The sequence below is a fragment of the Protopterus annectens genome, chromosome 3.part0, assembly GCF_019279795.1.
Source record: "Protopterus annectens isolate FY-2018-M chromosome 3.part0, PAN1.0, whole genome shotgun sequence".
Taxonomy (NCBI): Eukaryota; Metazoa; Chordata; order Ceratodontiformes; family Protopteridae; genus Protopterus; species Protopterus annectens.
Genome location: NC_056731.1, coordinates 444,894,016 through 444,917,190, shown reverse-complemented (window position 1 = coordinate 444,917,190; position 23,175 = coordinate 444,894,016). Strand labels below are relative to the sequence as shown.

General features: G+C 36.7%; 1 protein-coding gene across 1 annotated transcript; it reads left to right on the top strand.

Annotated features, from left to right (window-relative positions):
* The first annotated feature begins 9,968 nt into the window (after positions 1–9,968).
* On the top strand, positions 9,969–11,568 carry LOC122796415 (C-C chemokine receptor type 3-like). The gene is made up of 2 exons (XM_044064869.1): positions 9,969–10,076; positions 10,163–11,568. Exon 2 carries the CDS (start codon positions 10,199–10,201, stop codon positions 11,255–11,257), a length of 1,059 nt encoding a protein of 352 aa, XP_043920804.1. The 5' UTR covers positions 9,969–10,076; positions 10,163–10,198; the 3' UTR covers positions 11,258–11,568.
* Positions 11,569–23,175: the final 11,607 nt, after the last annotated feature.

Here is a 23,175-nt window from a genome sequence, read left to right as displayed (position 1 = left end):
GAGTAAGGTTTGATTCCCTCAGTCTTCATTTGTCTACTGTTTGTGTCTGATCAAGTCATTTCAAGAGACAGTACTTCTGTGCTGCCCCTGAAAAGTGAAACTTGCATCCTGTGATTGTCCCAGAGTGCTAGAATATGTTAGCATGTGTCTTTTGAATTTTTGCTCCCTTCCCATAGCCACTAACTAGTACTTCACTATATGCTGTTTGACTATTAGTCTAAGTACTTTTTTGTAGTTTAATCATTTTCAATAAATGTGAGTTTCAAGCAAGGGGAGAGACATTTATTGGTGCTCATGCAAGTCTGTTTTCAATTTGAGAGTGATTTTTTTTTATTATTATTATTTAGCAAATGGATGTTGTTTTGCTGGAAAATTTTGAAGTAAACGTTTTCAATTAAATCCAAATCTTGGTGATCATAGTAAAAGCAAGGAAGAAAATACTATGTACACTGACAGGTTTGAATGGTAATTAGGAAGAGACAGCCAGCCAAGTAATAAGATATTGGTATGTAAAGGGGTCCCAGTCCATTACCCTGCTTCGGGCTCAAATTGACCATAATCTGTCTGTTTTGGTGGTGCTACACTTTCCCTGTATGGGTATAAAAAGTGATCCTAACAGAACAAAGGTATAACACTCATGTCAAAGAAAGTGAGGCACATGTGTCAAAGCTTTCAAGCACAACAACCAAGAACCTTAGTGCATCATCCCCCCAAATGGAGAGGTTGGTAGAACAATTGAATATAAACATAAAATATATGGTATGAAAGGTTAATGCTGTTAAAAAGGGATCACTTGAAGAGCATGTAAAATATTGGACTATAAGTATAGGAATCAATCAGAGAAGGTTAGAAAAGATTGGGAAGAGAGATTGGGTAAACAATACACAAGGAAACAGTAGGAGTCCATATGTCTGCCTTCCAAATATGCAACAAAGTCTAGATGTTTTAGGAATTTTGCTTAGAAGTGTTTGCATAAGCCTTTTTATACTCCAAGCAGACTCCACAAGAATTTTTCCTCAGGTAGATGGCAAATGTTGCAGGGTTTAAAAGCTTATTTTCTCAATTCCAGAACCTGCCCTTGCCAAGACCCTACCTAGTCTTCCTTCCCTTTATGTACCCTCAAAAGGACCATACTTAGTACCTCATTACACCTCTCTCTCCAATGTGTCTACTATGCATTTGCACAATTTTATACAAACAAAAAATACTTATTGTTGACCTATTGAACTATATCAATGTAAAATTGCTACTTAGCTTCTTTTTAATGCAACTTTAACTTTATGCATGTAACCCAACATATGTGAATCATTTTGCTATAACTGCTATTATATCAATATTGTTTAAAATTGTACTTGTTTTAAAATGTATTACTGGAGATTTTCTCCTCAGGTCTCCACTGAAAATTGGCCACAATCCCAGTTGAACAAACCCTTTTAACAAATGTCAATAAATAAATAAATATGATGGGGAAGAAAGTGATAACTGGAAACATATGTTTTGAGAGTATAATTGGATGGCAGACTTAAAAAATTCTGTACGGACTACTATGTCAGAAAAATTGGATGAGCAAATGGATGTAACAAAATAAATGTTTTTTTAGCTGTGATACAGTATCTGAATTACCTGGGGATAATAAGGCCTTGTTAAATTTAATTCTTGTGGCTGCCAAAAAAGCAATTACTAGAACATGGAAATCAAAGTCTAAACCAACTGTATATGGAGTAATATTGTAACAGAGATAAAAGAACTGGAAATGGAATCTTTAGAAAAGGGTAGGAGCAAACTATATAGAAAAAAATGAAAACTGTGGGAACAAAACATACAGAATAATGCTTTGGAGGAAGAGTGAGGTTTAAGGTGAAGGCAGGAATGTGTCAATTTATGTTATGTTGGATTGATGATAATTGTATAAAAGAAAGTATGTGAAGTATAATGTTTGTAACTGTGAACATGATAACATGGTTTGTTTTATTTTAAATAAATGTATGCTTGCCTATGTCTTAAGAGATAATTCAATCAAGGTGTAAAAGAAAGGTTATTGAGAAGGACAGGAAAGACTAGGAAAACATTTATCCTATTTAATGTTCTCTGAGATGTTTCCCAAGCCTCTATAGGATTCATTCATTTTGATTGTTATATAGTAAATGGCTCAGAGGGCTTCTGGTCTATAATGTAAGAGAAGTAGGAGGAAGAGAAGACATCTTTTAAGAGTGATGTAGGGTATTATACAAGAAAGATTAAAAGTGGTAATACCCATTTTGTGGGAGCATATAGTGAGGCAGAAGTGAGGCAACACATAACAGAAATGCCAAGAATAATGAGCTTCAGTTTGGATACCAAGTTCAGTTTTGTCCTTACAAGTGAAAACAAAGTTTTGGCTGGGTGTCAAGGACCCTGTGTGATAATCAAGCTGAAAAATGAGGTGAATTATAAAGTAAGACAAATATGAAAGAGATGTCCTGAACAAAATTACCATATAGATGTTCTGTGGCTGTTGATGAAGACATAAGTGTGGTAAGCATTGCAAACGAGGTCAGGGACCATTAAAAATTAAAATAAATGCTAATCATCACCATAGTGACAGTGGATGAAATCCTCTCAGGGCCTCAAAAACAGGAAGTTCAAGACTTCCTCCTGGGGAACAAATATATAATTTCAGAATGGCTGTGAAGGATAATAAACATTGCATAGATACAATCCCAGGGGAATAAGTTAAAACAAGACCCTACAGAGTACCAGAAGCCCAGAGCCAGGCAGTCAAGGAAGGGATAATGAAAATGCTGAAGTACGGGGTTGTTGAAGTGTCAAGACTAGTGGTTGGAACAGCACTACTGTAGTTGTCCCAAAACTCTGTGTAATAGTCTGACTTCTTAATGACTTCAGAAAGTTCAAATGTTTATCAAAGTTTGACAGCTACCCTATACCTAGGGTAGATGAGCATTGAAACATTTAGGGGAAAGCAAAGTTCCCAACTATTCTCCATTTATCAAAGGGTTACTATCGGATCCCCTTAACTAGTAAGCCTAAGGAGAAAACTGCATTTTCTGTAGCCAATTTATTTCAATATACCATTCACCCATTTGGTCTCTACAGGGCTCCTGCGCTTTCCAAGGACTAACAGACTGGATGCTGAACAGTGATCCCCAACTGGTGGGGGTCAAGTCAAATAAGATTCCTGGTATTGTATTTCATGAGATCGTTTATAATGCATTTAAATGCTCGGCAGATGAGGATAATAAGACTTACAGAGTCTGATCTGCAAAGCAATGGAAAATGATATAAATGACTTTATTTATCTACAGTATGTAGATAAATATTTGACTTAACCACCAACATTATCCTGACTACTAATTCTGATAAATGTCTTCAAAAGTGTTGAAGAGGCTGTAGATGGTGAACATACATTGAAAGTCTATTCCTTGACATGGCCAAGGCTTCAGCAACATTTCCAGTGATGGCATCTTACAGAAGCTAAATACTTTAAAAGTTGACCTATAAATGGTAGGGTGCATACCAATGTGGATGAAAGACAGAACCCATGTAATGTAAGTTGCAGTTGCCTCATTAGAAAGCATGAAAGTGACAAGCTGTGTCCCCCAGTGCTCAATGATGGGACCTCTCCTTTTAGGCCTTTACTTCTCACATCTCCAACCAGAGAACCAAGATCTCTGGCTAACAAAGCCTGCAGAATGACTGCAACCTTTGGGTTGTTGCAAATTCACTCTCTGACCCCCCCAAAAACCTCCAGAATGAATTCTCATTAGTAAGTTCTAAGTGTAGTAAAATTGGCTCAGACTAATTGCTACATAGTGTAGTACCATCACTTTTGGTAAATAGCCCCTTCTGAACTCATAATGCATTACTACAAAATGAAAATGTAGTCAGGGACTGGGGAACTTGGATTGGTACAGACAACGCACCACTAGAAAATGAAAATGTAGTCAGGCACCTGGGTACTTTGATTGACAAGTCCTTCTCTTTCAATGATCATGTAATAAAGATTGTCAGGAAATATTTTTATTTAATCAAGCTAATTTCCACAGGAATATTTTCAAGGTTTAAAGAGGTAATTTGGCTAAGGGGTGTATCTCGCTAAACATTTCTAGCAAATAGAAAGACCCGAAAGGTTCCAACTTAAAACGATCACATTCCTAAAGTCCCTGAGATGTTAAGAGAAGCTGGAAGCTCTGTTTCTTTACTCAGTATCTTATAAACACAATCTGCCTCCTTTCCACACCATTAGAGGCCTGCTTGTCTTATATGACCTGTATCTCTCCAAGTCCAGTGGTTCCACCAGTACTAGAATCAAGTATGTAAATCCTCACAAAGAAATAAATAAACATGGTGGAGAGACTGGTTTATAATGTAGTGCATCCCAAAACTCGGGAATAATCTCCCACTGCATATTAAGCAGTACAACATGCCCTCTTCCTTTAAACATAATCTAAATGACTATAAAGCTATTCACAAATTTACTCCTGGATTGTCTAGTATGCCTCTCCTGGAAAAAGGAGATGCAGCTTTCTGGCAGATACCGGCAAGGCATAAATTCTCATAGGAAACAACAACCTTGGAATATCTATGATTCTATAAACCTTACCAGACGTATACTGTAGCCAGTCTGCATGTTTTTGCCACCCAATTTGAAGATAAAATTCCTAACTTTTCAAGGTACAGGAGTAATAAGAAGTTGTCACTGATGAGATATAGAAACACTTGATATTTTATTATTAACACAAATTAAAATTCAAACTGATTGAGAGCTTTCTTCCTTGCATATAGGGATTTCATTAGAATCAATAAAAAATTCCCATGTTCCTCTATTTATACAAAATTACTGTGACATCACCAGTGATGAATGTAACATAGTTCATTAATATTAACAAGCTTATAAATATCAAATGGGTTTCTGACCAACATTTTAAAACTTATGAATACATTTTTAAACAACATTTAAAATGTTAAAAAAAACAAATAAATATCAATACATTTATACAATATATTAAAAACTTTATGTTGATAGAATAATAATGTAAAATCTTTTAACTTAATTATTATATAACGCTTTTTTGTTTAAGATAGGTTTGATAGAGATAATTTCATTTACGCCTGGCCTTTGCCCAGCTTGTAACTTAATTTGCCACCATGTTTCTTCCTCTTCTATGTGGCTTCTATAGTCACCACCCCTAGGTTCCTTTGTGACTTTTTCTAATATTCCAAAATTAAGGTGCAGGAGTAATAAATTCACTAAGTCAGGCCACACTAACCAGTAATGATGCAAAGCATAATATAGGGATGACCAAGGTAAAATATGTCAGATATGCATTTGAGAAGGGACTAATCAAGTCACAAAGTAAAAAAGGTTCTGGCTATAAAGGAGTAGCCTATCCTTTGGGAAAAAAAAACAGATAAAGGCTTTTTTGGGTCTTGTTGGATATTATCAAAAGTTCATCTCCCAGTTTGCTTAATTACATGCCTCCTTCTGAACCTGACACCAGAACCTGATGAAGCTTTTCAAAGGTTTGAAGGAAGACCTTTGTGCAGCACTGGGTCTAATGCCCTATGACTTCTCAAACACTCATTGTATACACAAATGCCCTACAGTTTGGGTAGGGGACAGTACCATCTTAAAAACTGGCAATGAGGATTACCCAGTTTGACATCTTTTCAAGAAACTGAGCACAACATAAGCAAATACTCCACTATAGAGAGGGTATATGCTTTGATGGCTAGATGCGCCTTCTCTATACTCCAGACACCTTACCTAACCATCAAATGAGTTCTGGGGTTCCTATGCATTTATCTGTTAAGCAGAGTTTACATTAGATACAGACCACACATCCCCATCCAATGACTTCACCATCAAAAGAAAGGCAATATAAAGCTCTGCAGATGGGCTCTAACCATACCTGTCAACCACTTAGTGCAAGAAATCTGGACAAAACCTAAAATAATGGGGGGAGCAAAGGCCTAAACATAGGAACAGATTTTAAATATTGCTCTTATAAACTTAGAAAGTTGCTAAATTAATAGAATTTGTGTTATCATGCATTTCCTGACAGATATTAAATCTGAACCTTAAATGTATGTTATTATGTAGTGACTTCAATCCACAGTGATGTGCCAGTAAACCGCAAAGTTTATGAGGAACCAAAATATGATGCAAAAATCTGGACATTCTGTGAAAAATTGTACAGCTGAGAGGTATCGTTCTACCACTCCAGCCATTTGGTTTTGAATCCTGAACTGTTCACCAGCACAATACAGATGGTCTTTCTAGGGGTTACAAATTTTGTAATGAGCTTAAACCTGGTGGGTTCAAGCTGGGATCATTAACAGTGTGGCATTTTCAGTGGGTGTGTGAATAACATATAAGAGACATTTGTTGGAGTCTACATTAGATTTGTGGGAGAATTTACTTAGTTAAAAATTGCTTTTACATGAGAGAATACACTTGATCAAAGTCGTGGGAACTAGTTCCTTTAAGGTAAGATACTTGGGCTTCAGGTTCTGAAGTTTTCTGTAAACCTGTGCTTTTTTAAGTTCAGGGTAATTCAAGTACAACAGATGTCATCTGGAAAAATCCACAGGCATCTGAAATATAGTTGTGGAGAACTGTTGCTGAAAGAGGCATTGACTAAGGCTGAAGCAGTCAGTTGTGAAACAGGAGTCCACTGAAAGATCTGCAATTGCCACTGTAAGCCTAGTTAATGGACATTTGGAGTTTGTTTGAGTGGCAAGATTCTGCTAAAGACTTTTTATTTGCTTCTTCAGTGAAATTTCTATTGGTAAAAAGCAATGTTTTATGAAGACTGCAGCCTTGTTATTCATAAACACATCCATGGACATTGTGTTATTTTGGTGTGTGCATTACAGATTGGGACTATCTTCTAAAATGGACTTGAGTTTTAACTAAGATCACTAAATGATGCAATTTCAAAGACTGTCAATACTGAGAAAGATGTGAAGCACTTATGTAGAATGCCACCACTAGCATGGGTAAAAGACTCAATGCCATATTCTACTGCACATTTACTGTTTTCTTTACCATTTCACTTTTGTTTGCATTTTGGCAAGGTCTGCCCATTTTTCGTTGTACCAGTAAAATGTGAAAGCAGTTGTATTCACTGACTGTAAAATTCACTATATGTGTGAGCGTGTGTGTATGTGCTTGTGCCTGTTTTTGTGTGTGTGTGTGTGTGTATGTGTGTGTGTGTGTGTGTGTGTGTGTGTGTGTGTGTGTGTGTGTGTGTATGTGTGTGTGTGTGTGTGTGTGTGTGTGTGTGTGTGTGTGTGTGTGCGTGTATTAGATCACAACGAGGATAAACATAGTAAAAGATAAGAAGTAAAAACTATGTCAAGGAGGTATAATATGAAAAATCTTTAATAAAATTATCAAGCTTTACAAAAAAAGCAGTTCCTTTAGTCCTTGTCATTGTTTATTGTGCAGATTTGCAAAGACATGCACACACATGTGTATATATGCACATTATATCTACAGCTGGTCTAAATCAAGACCATCTGAGCATCAAGTGCCCAAATGACAAGATGTTGAGGAACACAGCAACATTTTCCACTGGAAATCATTCTCAGTGCTATTTCTTAGTATGTGCAGGTAACGATTCCTATGTTTTGAAAGATTTTTCCCTTCCTCATATGCATGCCACTGTTAAGTTGGTACATAAAAGTTCAGGATTTATCCCCACATCGCCGGGGGTACAGAGGGATTTCATCCTATAGGAAACCCTTATAGTTTAATTTTTTTGCCCATATATGCTACTGGCAGTTGCTTTTACTGTTTTGGTTTATTGATATCTTGATGTTTGAGGTTTCCTAGGGAAATTATCCCTTCCAACACACAAACATATATCATGTTTGTAAGGTTCATTTCTCCTAGGCTTTCACTGGAAATGATCTGGGCCCAGTTTGATATTCCTATAAAAAAAAAAATTAATCACACACACGTACACAAAATAAAGAATGTAAATAAATGTTTGTTGTGTGGATTGTCATTGCCATTGTATAGGTATGCTTTTTAGTAGCTGTGCATTTGTGCATTTTGCATGTTTTACTTTTTTCTATAAGTCCAACAGATAATTTTGTGCAGTGGTAGTACTGCATTTAATAGATGACTCCTATGTACCTGTACTAATTTTTTTAACATCTTTACGTTGCATTACCAGTGTTAGCATTCTCACAGGTTGATCAGGAAATGTCTGAACATAAACTAACATTTTTATTATCCAATAAATGATCATTAGTATTCAAAAATGAGCATGCTGATTGGACAGCCCAACTAGTGTGCCTCTTGTAAACATTTTTATGTACCAATAAAAATGTCTGGCTACTAAAGTATCATTGAACAGCCAGACTTTCTATTAGTATATGCTGGAAAATAGCGTTCCATACCAAGGACATGCCAAAATATTAAAACTAAACAAAGAAACATACCCGATTTTCCTCATATTTTTGTGATATCTCTCATAAAAGTTTCTACTTTTTTAAATGGTAAAAAAAAAAAAACACACCTGAGGTACTCTTTTGTCCACTGGTTCTCTTGCACTGATGTACTGTGCAAGAGTGGAAATTAAACTCCCATATACATGTGCAGTACATTAGCAAAGAGAAGACAAAATGGAAGGAGAATTAAGTGCTGCTATATAAACACATTATTTAAGAAAGGTAAGCAATTTCTTTCTTAAATAATGTTATTGTATAATAGCAATAATCCACTACTGTGTGTGCATATATTAGGATTTACCCACAGTTGGCATCGTTTAATCACTTAGGCTATGGGTTTTTGATCAAACCACACCAACCATGGGTAAATCCTGTTATACCCACACAGAGTCGTGGCTTATTGCTTAATTATAATTACTGAAAGAGGCATGCTTTGTTAATAAATGTGTTACGGTCATAACATATATTTATTTACCCATGTATCTCCTGCACATGAACATCATTGTCCTTTCTGGTAAAACTGCCAGCTGGTTACCTGTTACTGGACATTTCACCTTGTCATTTTATTTTTTTAAAGGGCCTTAGGTTGTTACAAGGCTTGTAGTCCAGGAGAACATTGAGGACCATATAGCCCAGATTTCCCAGTCCTTAAACACTATCTAGTTAAGAGACTTGTTCAAGGTCACACACTAGACAAATGAGTTCAGAGGGAAGCTAACCCTGTACGCCAGGAACTACAGCTTGCAGCCCCCTGTACCAACTGCCAGAACATAAATATATCAACTTATTTTAATTGATAAGCCTACATTTCTTTTACTATTAAACTTTTCTATGAAAAATGCTGTCTCTGATTAAGAAGTAAGCTAAAAATAAAAAAAATCCCCATATAAGCTCAGCAGCTTGTCTTTTCAGAGTTGTCTCTTCACCCTTATTATAGCAGAAATACATTTTATCAAGGATGTACCAAATGACTGGAAACAGCTATGCCAAACCTTAAGAAAAGCAACATTCTACGATGAATTTAGAGACTTATAATTAACCCGCAGTATACAAACTACCCCATGTGCTTCAGTGACACTGATCAAACAATTCCTTCATCCTCATAGCCCAGTCCATTTTTGCAGGAGTACTAAAACCTTCTTACTACCGAGCAGAAGAATTTCTGCCACTGTACTGTAAATACTTACTCTTCTGTCAATATATAAATACAAATGTTCCTTTCTTTCTTTTTTCTCTTTCACTATGGCAACAGACTGATTTCATGAAAAAATACTTTCATATTTTAAGGCTTCACAGAAATAAAAGCTGCAAAATGTGCATTCCTCTAACAGTCATCTAAACAGTATTTTATCACATGAAAAAATCTGTTACTTTGCAATTTTCTACACAACATGCCAACAGCAATATTTGACTTTATGTGCCAAAAAGCATTTGATAGCCAACACTCTCTTCCTTTGTTCATGCTGTAATTAAACATGGTTCATCTTATTTCTAGCCAGATGTTAGCTTCCTGCTTGTGTAATAAGCTGCAATAAGATAGTGGGAGGGCTAAGGAAATTGTAGAAAGGGTTAACATTTGTTCAGTCTCCTACAAACATCTCATCTGATCGCAAGAGGTACAATACAAATTTTCTTTCTCTTTTGTTATTTTTACAAAACCAGAACAGCTGAGCACGGCTAATGTTTATTTCTTACATTACAGATTATCAGTACCTGTGACGAGCTGCTATTACCCACAATGTCTGATTCAGAAGATGCATTATCTGAACAAACCCTGGATGATGAACAATACTATGAAAACTACAGTGAACCTTTAATTCTTTTGTGTGACATATCTGAGATCAAGAAATTCGGAGCGTCCATCGTTCCACTTGTTTATTATCTTGTGTTTCTTCTCAGCATCTTTGGGAATGGACTGATTTTATTTATACTACTGAAGTATGAAAAGCTGAAAACAGTTACTAACATCTTCATTCTGAATCTCATTGGGTCAGACTTGCTATTTACAGTATCCCTTCCCTTCTGGGCAGTGTATTATACTTCAGAATGGATCTTTGGACATGCAATGTGTAAAATAATAAGCAGCTTATATGGTATTGGTTTCTACAGTAGCATGTTATTTCTGATAATGCTGACAATTGACCGGTACTTGGCAGTTGTCCATGCAGTCTGTGCACTGAGAACCAGAAGGATCTGTTATGCGACTTTTACTAGTGTCATAATATGGGTTGTTAGTATCATATGCTCTATGCCCAAGGTCATCCTGTATGGGTTAAGAGAAGAAAACAGGCAGGGATTAGTATGTGAAGAGACTGGTTATGAAGACAGTAGTCTGCGCATATGGAAGACAGTGGAATATCTGCAACAAATTGTGTTGTACTTCTTACTACCGCTTCTCATCATTATTTACTGTTACATTATGATAGCAACAACACTGGTCAAAAGTAAGATGCAGGAAAAGCATAAGGCAGTCAGACTTATATTCACTATTGTTGTGGTTTTCTTTATTTGTTGGACTCCTTATAATATTGTAGTTTTCTTGTTGCTTTTATATAATTTCCAGCATCCTTACTATGACAACTGTGACAATAGCCTTGATTATGCACTGTATATTTGCCGTAATATAGCTTACTTTCACTGTTGTATAAACCCTTTTTTTTACACATTTGTTGGTACAAAATTTAGAAGACATTTGCTGAAATTGCTTGGAACAAAGTATTTTTGGAGAAGACATTATATTCAGCATACTTCCAGTGGCAGAAGCAGTGAGGTCAGCCCCCCAACATTGTATGAGTGAAAATAACATTACTACTGAGTGGATATATTTACATTTGACATACATTTGTTGTTCTAGCAGCATTAGTGAAAAAGTGGAATTAGATATACAGAAAAGAAAATGATTTCATATGCATTGTACAAAAAACTGCAGTCAAAGTTATCTGTTGTAAATTTTGTGGTGTGTGTGTGTGTGTGTGTGTGTGTGTGTATGTATATATGGGTCTAATTTGTTTTGTTGAATCGCATTTCACGGAATTTCATTTCACCCCATCCACATTGCTGAAAACACAAATAACTGAAAACTCATTTCACTGAATCTTATTTCACTGAACTGCAGTTAGTATATATGGTACTGTGTACAGTACTGTAAGGCAAGCAAAAGGTATATGCCCTTTTCCTCACTGTAGTGCAATCCTGGAGTTAGTATAAATAGTTAGGGGGTGTGTGGGGGGCACAACGTAGCCCCCCCCATTATTTTGAGTACATATTGTCTTTCGGAGAGAGTTAGCCATTGGTTTTGTAACTATGCATGTCTATTGTTTAAAATGTATTGTTTTGAAGTTTTTGGTAAAATACAATATAAAACACACTCGGTGGGGGGCTATGCCCCCACACCCCCCCTAACTATATATACTAACTCCAGGATCACACTACAGTGGGGAAAAGGTCATATACCTTTTACTTGCCTTACAGTACTCTACACAGTGCCATATATACCAAGTTCAGTTCAGTGAAATGAGATTCATTGAAATGAGTTTTCAGTAATTTAAGTTTTCAGAGATATGGATGGGGTGAAATGAAATTGAGTAAAATGAAATACAACAAAACAATGTAGACCCATATATATAATGTATATATATATATATATATATATATATATATATATATATATATATATATACATATATATATATATATATATATATATATATATATATATATATATATATATATATATATATATAATGCACATATGTGTGTGTATGTGTATGTGTGTATTATAAAATTTATGACTACATTTTATTCACAACTTACCCAATCAAATATGGAATCAGTGGAAGTAAATGACAGAAAAACAATGCTTTGGTACTCTACTCTACATACTTTCTAATGCCTGTGTGTGTTATAATATTCATTTGTTTGTGTTGTTATTATTTTGCCATTAAGATAGCTCTTTATAGTACCTTTAGGACAGTAGAAAAGTGAGTCTGATACAGTTTTTTTTTTTTGCTTTAATCCACAAACATTTGAAACTGCTATAATGTAACATTTTTGCTTCCTTTTACATTCTTTTTAATTCTTTTATCCATCTGGATTAAGTAGATTAAGTATATATATTCTTAGCGAATGCTGACAGTTACTTGGCAGAAGGGTAGACTGGTATTTCCATTAGGTAAATTTAGTGAAGAAGTATGTGAAATCTACAAAAATGAGTGAATAAATTACATACTGTTGCATTTTAAAATAAATTAGTTGTGTCATAAGAAGTGCAGAAGGTTTGGTATTACTTTCTTATCCATGTTTTTTATCCATAATAAAGTTACATGAGGTAGTGTTGTAAAGTAGTACTTTTGTATATTATTACAGATTCACAGAACTGACATTGGCTTTGCCTTTCCGATGATTCCAAATGAATAAAACAAAGAAACAAACAAAAAAGATGCCATAAAAGACATGTTTGTAGTATGTACATGAGTGATGCATCATATTTGTTTTGTAAATGTCATTTGCACAAGAAAAATGTACTTTACCTAGTGTGTTTTCCTGTTTAAAGTAGTTCAAAGTGAATATTTTTAAGTTGTTGCTCCTTTAACGAGGGAAAGCTAACATGTTTGAAGATCTTTATTTTCTGAGTTACCAGTAAAGATAAAAAAAGATGCTATTAGATGTTATTTTGCAAAATTTAAGAGGTACAGATATAATAATGAAAGACAACAAAATCATGTAGGACAGAATGCCTCATGAGTGCAGTAAGCTCTATTTATAAATCTGATATTAAATATAATTCCACTGGCACATAATTGTAATCTATGATATACTCACTGTTCAGCTTTTATTAGTAATTCTGACAGTTTAAGCAAATATGATGATTCTAACCTAGACCACAAGGGCTGCTGCTTGTCTTCTGCACCTGACCTTCTCTTTTTTATATCTTAACACAAACTCACAGAGTTCAATGGTTAGTAAAAGGAACACAAAACTACTATAAGTACTCACACACTAGGGTCTATATCAGATGATCGAAAGCTTACAAGTCCGGAGCTCACAACTTCAAACTGCAAACCTCAAAAGCTGACAACATTGAACGGACAAAAAAAATACTAACTACCCCAAAAAATGCTCTATGCAGGGGGGGGGGCAAGCCCCTCGCTACTTAAATATACCAACTCCGAGATCGCACTATAGTGCAGCAAAGGGAAAAATCTTCCCTTCCCTCAATCTATGGTGATCACTGTCCTGTGGTTTGATGTTGTCAGCTTTCGAGGTTTGAAGTTTGAAGTTGTGAGCTTCGGACTTATCAGCCTTCAATGTTCTGATATAAACCCACACACTAGTGGCGTGCAATATAGTACTTTCACTTGCTGCAAATGGCAAGTGTCCTAATTCCTACTAGTCTGATCCACGTTATTTAACTAAACCTCCCCTTTCCACTATATAACACTACAAAACTGCTCATTCCTAAAAGAGTTCTAACTGTAACTCTAAAACTCTCAACCGGTCACAAAGCCTGCCCTGAATTTTCTCTCTCTAACTCTTCTATCCCTAACCATAAAACTATCTACACTCATGAACCCTAAGAAGAAGAAGTCTGGTGTGTGTTACTGGACAAAAACACAAAATAATAATGTTTTTCTATGCTAAATTAACTGATTTAATCGATACTGCTGGAGCCTGGCATTTGATGTGATTTTTGTTTTGATTTTAACACCTGGATCAAGAATTTGATTTGTTTTTTTGGCTGTTAACCCTAAATTCACTGATAGCTCCATAAACCTAAAACTTGACTTCCCCTGAATAAACCTCCCCATTTGCTCCCTAAACCTAAATGTCTAGTCTCACTCCCCAAACTTCATTTCCCCAATTACTCCCCAAACCTTCTCTCTCACTCCCTAAACCTAAACTCATCAAAGATCACTCCCTAAACTTAAAACTCCTCTATCACTATCAAACCAGAAACTCTTATTTGGCTCCCTTACCTTAAAACTCCTGTCTCACTCCTTAAATTTAAATACCACCCCAATCACTGCCTAAAATCTTAAGCTATATTGTCACCACTTCCTACTTCCTCCCAACATATCCTGATTGAACTTGAATATGTATTCAGGTAAGCAGCGGCAGCTCTTCTCTTTCTCAATGGCTACCACACCTTGTTAAGCACATATCTGAGTTTGAATGCCAGTTGCAGCCCGGGCAAGCTACAAAGTTCTTGACTCCCATGCTGTGAGATGATGGTCTTTAAGCAGCTTGAACTGGGCACCTTTTTGTTTTATCTCTTTGAAAAACTAGAGATTTTACTTAAAGGATAACATTTTGTTTAATTTATTCCCACCACTCACATGATCTGTTTTATGTCTGACTGACCCATATATTTATGAATTTTACTACTTTTACCCTTCCTGCTTTTCAGAAAGATTGTTCTAAACTTCTCTCGTAGGTTCATAGAAGGTTACTAGGCTAAACCTAGCCATATTTATCCCCGAGTTGCTCCAGTTGTCAGTGGTTAAGTGAATGAAGTTTGCAGACGTAAGGGTCTATGGTAGTCAATAACAACTTCCTCTGTCCAAAAGGGACATGGTGCCACCACAGGAGTGAATTTGTGGTCACCCATTCATTGATCTAGGTTACATTTGAAGAGGGTCAGGGAGGGACTATGTTTCACATGAATTGGAAGCTTGTTCCAGAGAAGTGGCAGTGTCTGAGAGATGTATCTGTCTCTCCAGCATGACTTGCTCATGTCAGAGGCTAGGTTAAGATCCCTGGAGTGAGTATCCCTCATGCAATTTGATTTACAAATGTGTAGCATTTCCATCAGGGGCTGGTCAGAGACTGTCCTGTAAGCCAGGTATAGGTAACCCCTTAGCAACATGTAGGAGACAGGATACAGTAACAAGACTTTCAGTCTTTCCACATAACACTTGTTTTGTATAATGGGTAATTTCTTGGTGAAAAACCTCTGTGATCTCTCAAGTTGTTGCAGGTGTCTGGAGAAGTGCATGCAGAAGGGAGCATTGTACTCAATTATTGGTGTGATGAGGGCTGTGTATAATTGAATTATAACATCCTTAGATCTACTTATAAGATATGCCACACAGAAGGATTTCCATACTATTGTGGATAAGTGGAGGTCAAAGTACGGGTTACTATCAACCTGAGTACCCAGATCATGTACCACTGGGTCTACACTTAGGGAGGTGCTGTCTATAATCTAATTAGCAGGGATGTCAGCTTTCCCAAAGGGAATAATGATGCATTTTTTTTTTCATTTAGCTTTCATCCATGGCTTTGGCATCAATCATTTGTCTGCATTAACCCTGTCAACATTATATTAACATCATTGGGGGACTCACTGATTAATCCCAATTTGCAATCTTCAGTGAACTTGGTCAGCCATATGCCATCCAAGTTTGCCTGGACTTCTGAGAAATACATTCTGAACAGTAAGACGTCCAGCACAGACTCCTGTGGTATACCCTGGTGACTGTTTTTTTTTCTTCTAGAGGTGAAGTCACCCACTTTTACTGTATGTGTTCTGTTGATGAGCCATTTGGCTACCCATATGGTAATGTGGAGTTAATTCCTAATTGGGAGAGTTTCTGTATAATATCTGAGTGGAAGATTGTGTCAAATGCCTTGACTAGGTCAAGATAGGTGATATGCACTCTCTTTTCCCTTGTCCAAGGTTTTGGTGACTTTCTTGAAGAATTCAATCATGTTTAACAGGCATGATCTACCTTTAACAAATCCTAACTGGGTTGGGTCAGAGTTTGGAGATTACCTTTGCCCTTGTTAATAAGATCCATAATGTTTCTTTCCATGGCATATGAGGCTAGTTAAGTTTATGGGCCTATAATTCCCAGGGTCAGTTGATGGTCTCCCTTTGTGCAGAAGGATCACTGTTGCTGCCCTCCATTACGCTGGAAAAGTTTTCTATCAAATGTGATTCAGTCAAATGAATTTTCAGTCAAATGTGTTTTTAGTCGATTTTATTTAACCATTTGTGGTTCAGTCAAAACAGCATTCAAATCAAACTACATGGAAGTATATATATATATATATATATATATATATATATACACACACACACACACACACACACACACACACACACACACACACACACACACACACACACACAAGTATATGGGTGTAGTGGTAAATAGTGAATGCACCTGACAACTCAAAATAGCTCTCAACCTCTTAGAGCAAGAAATTTAGACAAAGCCATAAATAATGGGGGGACAAAGGACCAAAAATAGGGGCAATTTTTAAATATTGCTCTCACAAACTTAGAAAGTTGATCGAATAACAAGTTTTGCATTAGCATGAATTTTCTGAAGGGTATGAAGCCTGAGTCTCAAATATCTGTCATTATTTTCTGACTTCAGTCCTCAATGATTTCACACTGATTTGACAGAAAACCACATATTTATGAGAAACAGGCAAAACATATGAGGCAACAATCTGTATAGTTGAAAGGCATGCTCCAAATGAAACAAAAGCATTAAAAATAATGTGGGTGCATGCCCTGAGAAACAGCCTTGGCACATGCAAAATTCACAAGAATAAAAAAGAAAAACATCCTGCACCCCCACGTGAAGAGCTTCACCTCACACTCCCTACACCCTCTGCTAATTTTATATATATATATATATATATATATATATATATATATATATATATATATATATACTAACTCCAGGAGCATATTTCCTAATCTCAGGAATTGTGCAATATCAAGTAGCCGTCGATCAGCCTCTTAGTCAATCATAAACCAATGTGTATGTTCGTGTGCGTGTGCGTGTGCGTGTGCATGTGTGTGTGTGTGTGTGTGTGTGTGTGTGTGTGTGTGTGTGTGTGTGTGTGTGTGTGTGTGTGTGTGTGTGTGTGTGTGTGTGTGTGTGTGTGTGCATAGATAGATAGATAGATAAATACAGTTTGAGGGTATGGGGACTTAAAACTACGTCATGGCCAGAGGAGGACTTGTCCACATCTTGCAACCTTGGTTGGGAATGCCACTCTTTTGTATTGTAACCTGCTAAGGTTTTAGATGATTCATTTTTGATTAATTGCATTCAATGAATGTGAATCAGTTCTAAAAAATAAATCCAATTTTGACACTAGCTGACAGTGTGATGAAAAAACAGGTGCCTCCATAGCAGATTTATGATTGCCTGTGTGTGTGTGTGTGTGTGTGTGTGTGTGTGTGTGTGTGTGTGTGTGTGTGTGTGTGTGTGTGTGTGTGTGTGTGTGTGTGTGTGTGTGTGTGTGTGTGTGTGTGTGTGTGTGTGTGTGTGTGTGCACTCCAAACTGAAGTTCCAATGAAAAGTATTTTAATAACTAAATATTATTGTCAGCATTTCTGAGATATACTGAGTTTGCAAGAATACTGACTAATTTTATCATTGCATAATGCTTTGCAGTGAAATAGGGTTAGGGTGTGATATCAGAAATATTTGAATGTTTTTTTTTTTACATAAAGTTGCCATATTTATCTTGGTACAATTAGCTGTGTTTCTGTCTACTGAATTTGATTGAAATGCATTTAGTGGACACCCTATATTCACGGTTAATGTCTTGTTTTTTATTAACTGTGAGTGTTTTTTTTTTGTTGATAACATATGAAAGTTCCTGGAATAAATTTGATACTGATTATACGTCTATTATTTTTTGGCATCGCTAAGAACCTCTTGGTATCAGAACTTGGCATGTGGATACTGTAAGCTATTTTTATCATGAAGGATAGTCACAGATAACTGACAGTACTAAAATTAGTCTCTGGTGACTCCTACAGGTGATATTTTCAATTAGAACATGCTTCCTCCAGGGCAAAGAGGTACGACTGACAACAGGTGTTTCTCATAGCACATGCATGTGTTAATCATGTGAGAAGGGGGGTAATGGTTAGGAACACCTGCTTGTGCCATTCCTGATATTTCCAACGAAACAAGAGCAATGTAGTCTTGATTTCAATATGGGTGAGCTGAAGTTGATTTGGGGGCTTTTCACTGAAGAACAATATTTGTCATGGATACACAGCCCAATGTAATGTTGCTGTTCATAAGTTTCAGCCTCACTAGTTTTAGAGTCATTGTAGAAATTAGCTTAATGTATAACACACAAAACAAGTTCATGGATGATTGACAACTAAGAAAAATGTACATTTTGAAAGACATGGGAGGGATAATGACAGTGGTTTAACAAATCACCCAATAGTAAAATTTATCTTCATGAAAGGACCATATAATGGAGTAAGAATAATCTGTATATATTTATGGAAAAAATATTTACCTGCTGTATAGCAGACTTCGACAGAAATGCTCCCTCTATTTAAACATTCATCATTGGAATGGGACTAACTATAGATGAATAAAGATTTCAATATGAACCAGTTAATTCAACTGAATATGAGCTTGCATAAAAGAAAATCCAGGTGGGGAGTATAGGACCCAGTGGATCTACTTTGCCACATGTGAGTGGAAGTTTACAGACAATGACATCTCAGCCTTTAATTAGGGTCATGGACTTAAATTACCAAGCTAGTGATGATAGCATTTATTAACATGTCACTGACACTGCTTGTGTTGTGGAACAGATGTCTCCAGGCAGATGATAGAATTATATTCCTTCCTGCTACATCACAACTACATATGAGTAACTAGAGGCTTCCTAATGGTGGCAGCCATTAACTTCACATTCCAAAAGAATGTGCTTATTGCACAGCATTCAACACCCATTATTGCTGCTACAGTGCTGAGAAGATGATCAGTCTGAAAGTTGCAGGTTGTGGCACAATTAATAAATTGATGCAGATGATCTATTGGTTGAGAGCTGGCTGAGAGTTGAGTGATGGTCTTGACAGGCATGAATCAATGATCAGCGCCCACATATCTTTTTAAAATCCACTTTCCAATAAGATGACCTTTCTCATTTACATTTGTATACCTTTATACCATCATGAAGTGCAAGGAAGTATCCCAGTATTTGATAGTGTTCCTGATCCTTGTTAGCTACCTCTATACTACATTGAATGATGTGTATATCACCTCTGAGTTACCCCACATCATACAAACAGCTGCTTGTGCTCTTTAGGGCTCACACATCCGCCTGCAGCAGAGCAGTTTAGACTACATTATGTGTTATGCTGGAGGTCCACATTTCACTACTGTTTTGTGGTAAATAAAACCAGTTGTCACAGTGTCTGGCTCTTGCACTGTTTCTCCCCCATTTGTGAGAATTGGTTAACATTCATCTAATGTTGTTTCTGTGTAACCCATTTTTTACAGTTCTGCGACAGCCCCTTCATAACTGCACAGGTTACCGACAGCAGCGTGTTTTGCATGCACCTCCCTTTTTCTGTAAATCTGAGTGAACAACATGTTGGTGTTAATGTATCCCTCACTTACATATCATTTTACAGTGCACCATTTCAGTATTTTTCTGCATGGTCGTACACTTTTCACATGTGAATTTCTCTCAGACAAACTCTGCAATTAGGAATCTCATTCCCTTTCTGCAGTGGTACAAAGTATTGTGAACCTTGGCCTTTTGCCTCCAGTCATAGTGATACAGCAAAAGCATGATTTGTCATAGCAGTTAATGTTATTACAGTTAAGCAAAGCAAGAATATATTCATTTATCTACCTTTTTCATCAATATTTTCAAAATCCTGATTGTAATCTAAGTAGGTCAGCAGAACAAAAAAAACATACAGTGTTTTTTGTAAGCAAGTATTTCTGGTAAATAGCTTACTCAAAGTTACTGATAATGTCTCTTATTAATTATAGGTATGGATAAGTGTTAGTTTCCACTCACTACTATTTTGCTGCTGTAGAATACACATGCTACTTTTGCATTATACTTACAACTATATGTGGCTGATAAAGGCCCACGTAGTACAGACCTCTCACTAAATGACTACCTACTGACTTAAATAAATAAACATCACAACACAGCAGAGCCATTCATGTTTGTGTGTTTAACTACTGCTCTGTCTGCTTCAAGAACATTAGCCCTTCCAGTTTTCAAGTAGGTCAGTAGGGAAGCTAACATGTAGAACTCTTTGGTTAGACTATACTTAGATTCAGCATGTATTTAACACTATGCATCACAGGAAAATGGTGGAAAATTAAAGGCTAAATGGTGAGGAAGAATTGATTGTGCATGTCTAGAATCATCCAATGTCAGTGCAGAGGGTAATTGGACATTAAGTAAAAGTACTACTTAGGAGCTGTACTAGGAATTTTTTTTGGGGGGGATGTTCTCTTCCCTTATGTTTATGAATGCTGCAACAAAAATCTTGAAGAATGAAAAAAAAAATACTTGTGACTGCCCCAAATACTGAGGTGGTCATGGACCAAAGGATAGTTTCCATATTATGTAGAAAGGTTGCCCATCATGACTCTAAGAAGGAAGATGCTCTCCACTAATAAATAATTTAAGCTTCATAGGGAAATCTGCGGTGGTGCAGCAGTAGCATTGTTGCCTCACAGCAAGAGGTTCTCCCATTCGATTCTCGGCTGGAATGCGGGGAGTGCCTTCTGTGTGGAGTCTGGATGTCCTCCCCGCGGTTGGGTGGGTGTTCGAAAGACATGTGTAAATGGGCGTGCCTTCGATGAAGGTTGAACGTCGAGCTGGCACCTCGGTGTTTGTGAAAATCTACTGCCAATCATTAGCAGACCGGAGTTCCTCTGTGGCGACCCCTAACCAGGAAAGGCCAAAAGACAACAACAGGGAAGTAGACCCTATAATAAATACATTCTTTTTTTTCATGCAGAGCACATTTGGTTTGTGGGGTAATGCATCTAGTTTGTGAAAGTATGAAGTAAGACATATTCAGTGACAATGGACAGAAAGGACAGAAAGGAGGTGACATTTAGTGATAGGGGCTGGTGATCCACAGTATGAGAAAGGCTCAGTGTTATATCTACCTATTAAAAGAGGGAGATGAATTAGGGGAGAAATGAAATTGCTGAAGAAAGCTTTCACTCAGATGGGGCAGTGGTGCAGCGGTAGTGTTGTTGCCTCACAACAATAGGTTCTCCGGTTTGATTCTTGGCCGGGATGCCTTCTGTGTGGAGTCTACATGTCCTCCCTGCATTTATGTGGGTTTCCTCCAGGTGCTCTGGTTTCTCCCACTTTCAAAGACATGCATCTGGAGCATTTCTCCCTGGGCCTCCACTGAAAATTGGCTTTGTTAAAGTCGGACGTTCCCAGTTAACAAATGTTAAATAAATAAAAAAAATAATAACATACTAGGCAATTAGATGGGTAGAAGTGAAGTGGTGAGACAGTTTACAGTGCTCATAGGTGCCAGTCAAATTAACGGGAGGTGCAAGGAACTGTTCAACAAATACCACACGTTACAATCTTGTTGCCCAGCAGATGGGGCCAGAAATGTCTTGTCAAATTTTAAGGTAGAGTGGCACATTTGGAAGATTACAAGAGGACAGAACACATATGGTCTGGGGAGGTAATAAAAACATCATAATACAGAGTAATGACATGAATCAACTGTGATCTTCTGTGAACGTATTTTGCATCCTTATAATGGTCAGTTATGATTACACAAAAGTGGAAGCCTGAAACTCAAACTAATAGTATGTTGTACATAAATTATTTTGGGTTATAAAAATGCTTTTAAGCAAAACTTTTCAGTGAACATCAGTGCAGCCCATAGACTGGAACTATCTAGAACATTCAGTGTCACCTTTACTTGTGATACAACCTGGTATCATATATGAACTGTTACTGATACAACAATGTCCCAAGACTATCTGTCATCAGCTAAAGCCGTTCATGAATCCATTACATTTTTATCCCAAACAGTAACATTTCAGTTTTGTAACAAACTAATTTATGGCACAGGCTAACATGAAAACGATTTGCTGTAGCTATTGGCATATGTTGCAACTTCTTAGCACAAGATGTCTGGACAAAGTCTAAGATAATGGGGGTGACAATAGCCCCAAAATAGGGACAGATTTTAAATACTGCTCTTATAAACTTAATAACACTGATAGAATAAGAGCATTTGTGTTAACATGCATTTTCTAAAGGTAATGAAGTCTGAAATTCAAATGTAAACACGTATGCCAGAAAAGGGAAAAATGTATGAGGAGCAGACCAAAAATATGTGGCAAATATATGGACAGTCTGCAAAAAATCAGGACAGTTGAGAGTTATGGCCATTGGTCAATAATTGTTGCCTTTGACATGATTACATATCTCATTAATATTTTTATTTTTCTTCTTTGTAGAGGAATATATATTTCCCAACAGTAATATTTATGCTGTTGCATTATAAAACTGTTTTCTTAAAGTTTTCTGATTTGGTTTTACACACACACACACACACACACACACACACACACACACACACACACACACACACACACACACTAACTGAAATATTCTGCTACCCTACTCCATGCTGACAGAAATAAGTGGCCTCTCTGAAGCAACATTTTACTTCCTTATTGTCTTTCTGCATGGAGTGCTAGTGCAGATTATTACCACTCATCAGTTTACTAGGAAATTTACACCAAACCACATGGCTCCAGTCCTTAAACTGACATGGCCTACTGGCTTCCTGTTAAAAAAATGTCAGCAGACCTCTGCCCTCTGTTCCTTGCAACTTTTTGTTTTATAAGTGTCAGCCTTGTTGATCTCTGTTCAGTATAGGTGAGTAAATATGTTCCAGTCACCCATGTTAATATT

What these genes read in the sequence shown, in the direction of transcription:
- LOC122796415 (XM_044064869.1), top strand. Translation starts at nt 10,199, where the DNA reads ATGTCTGATTCAGAAGATGCATTATCTGAACAAACCCTGGATGATGAA.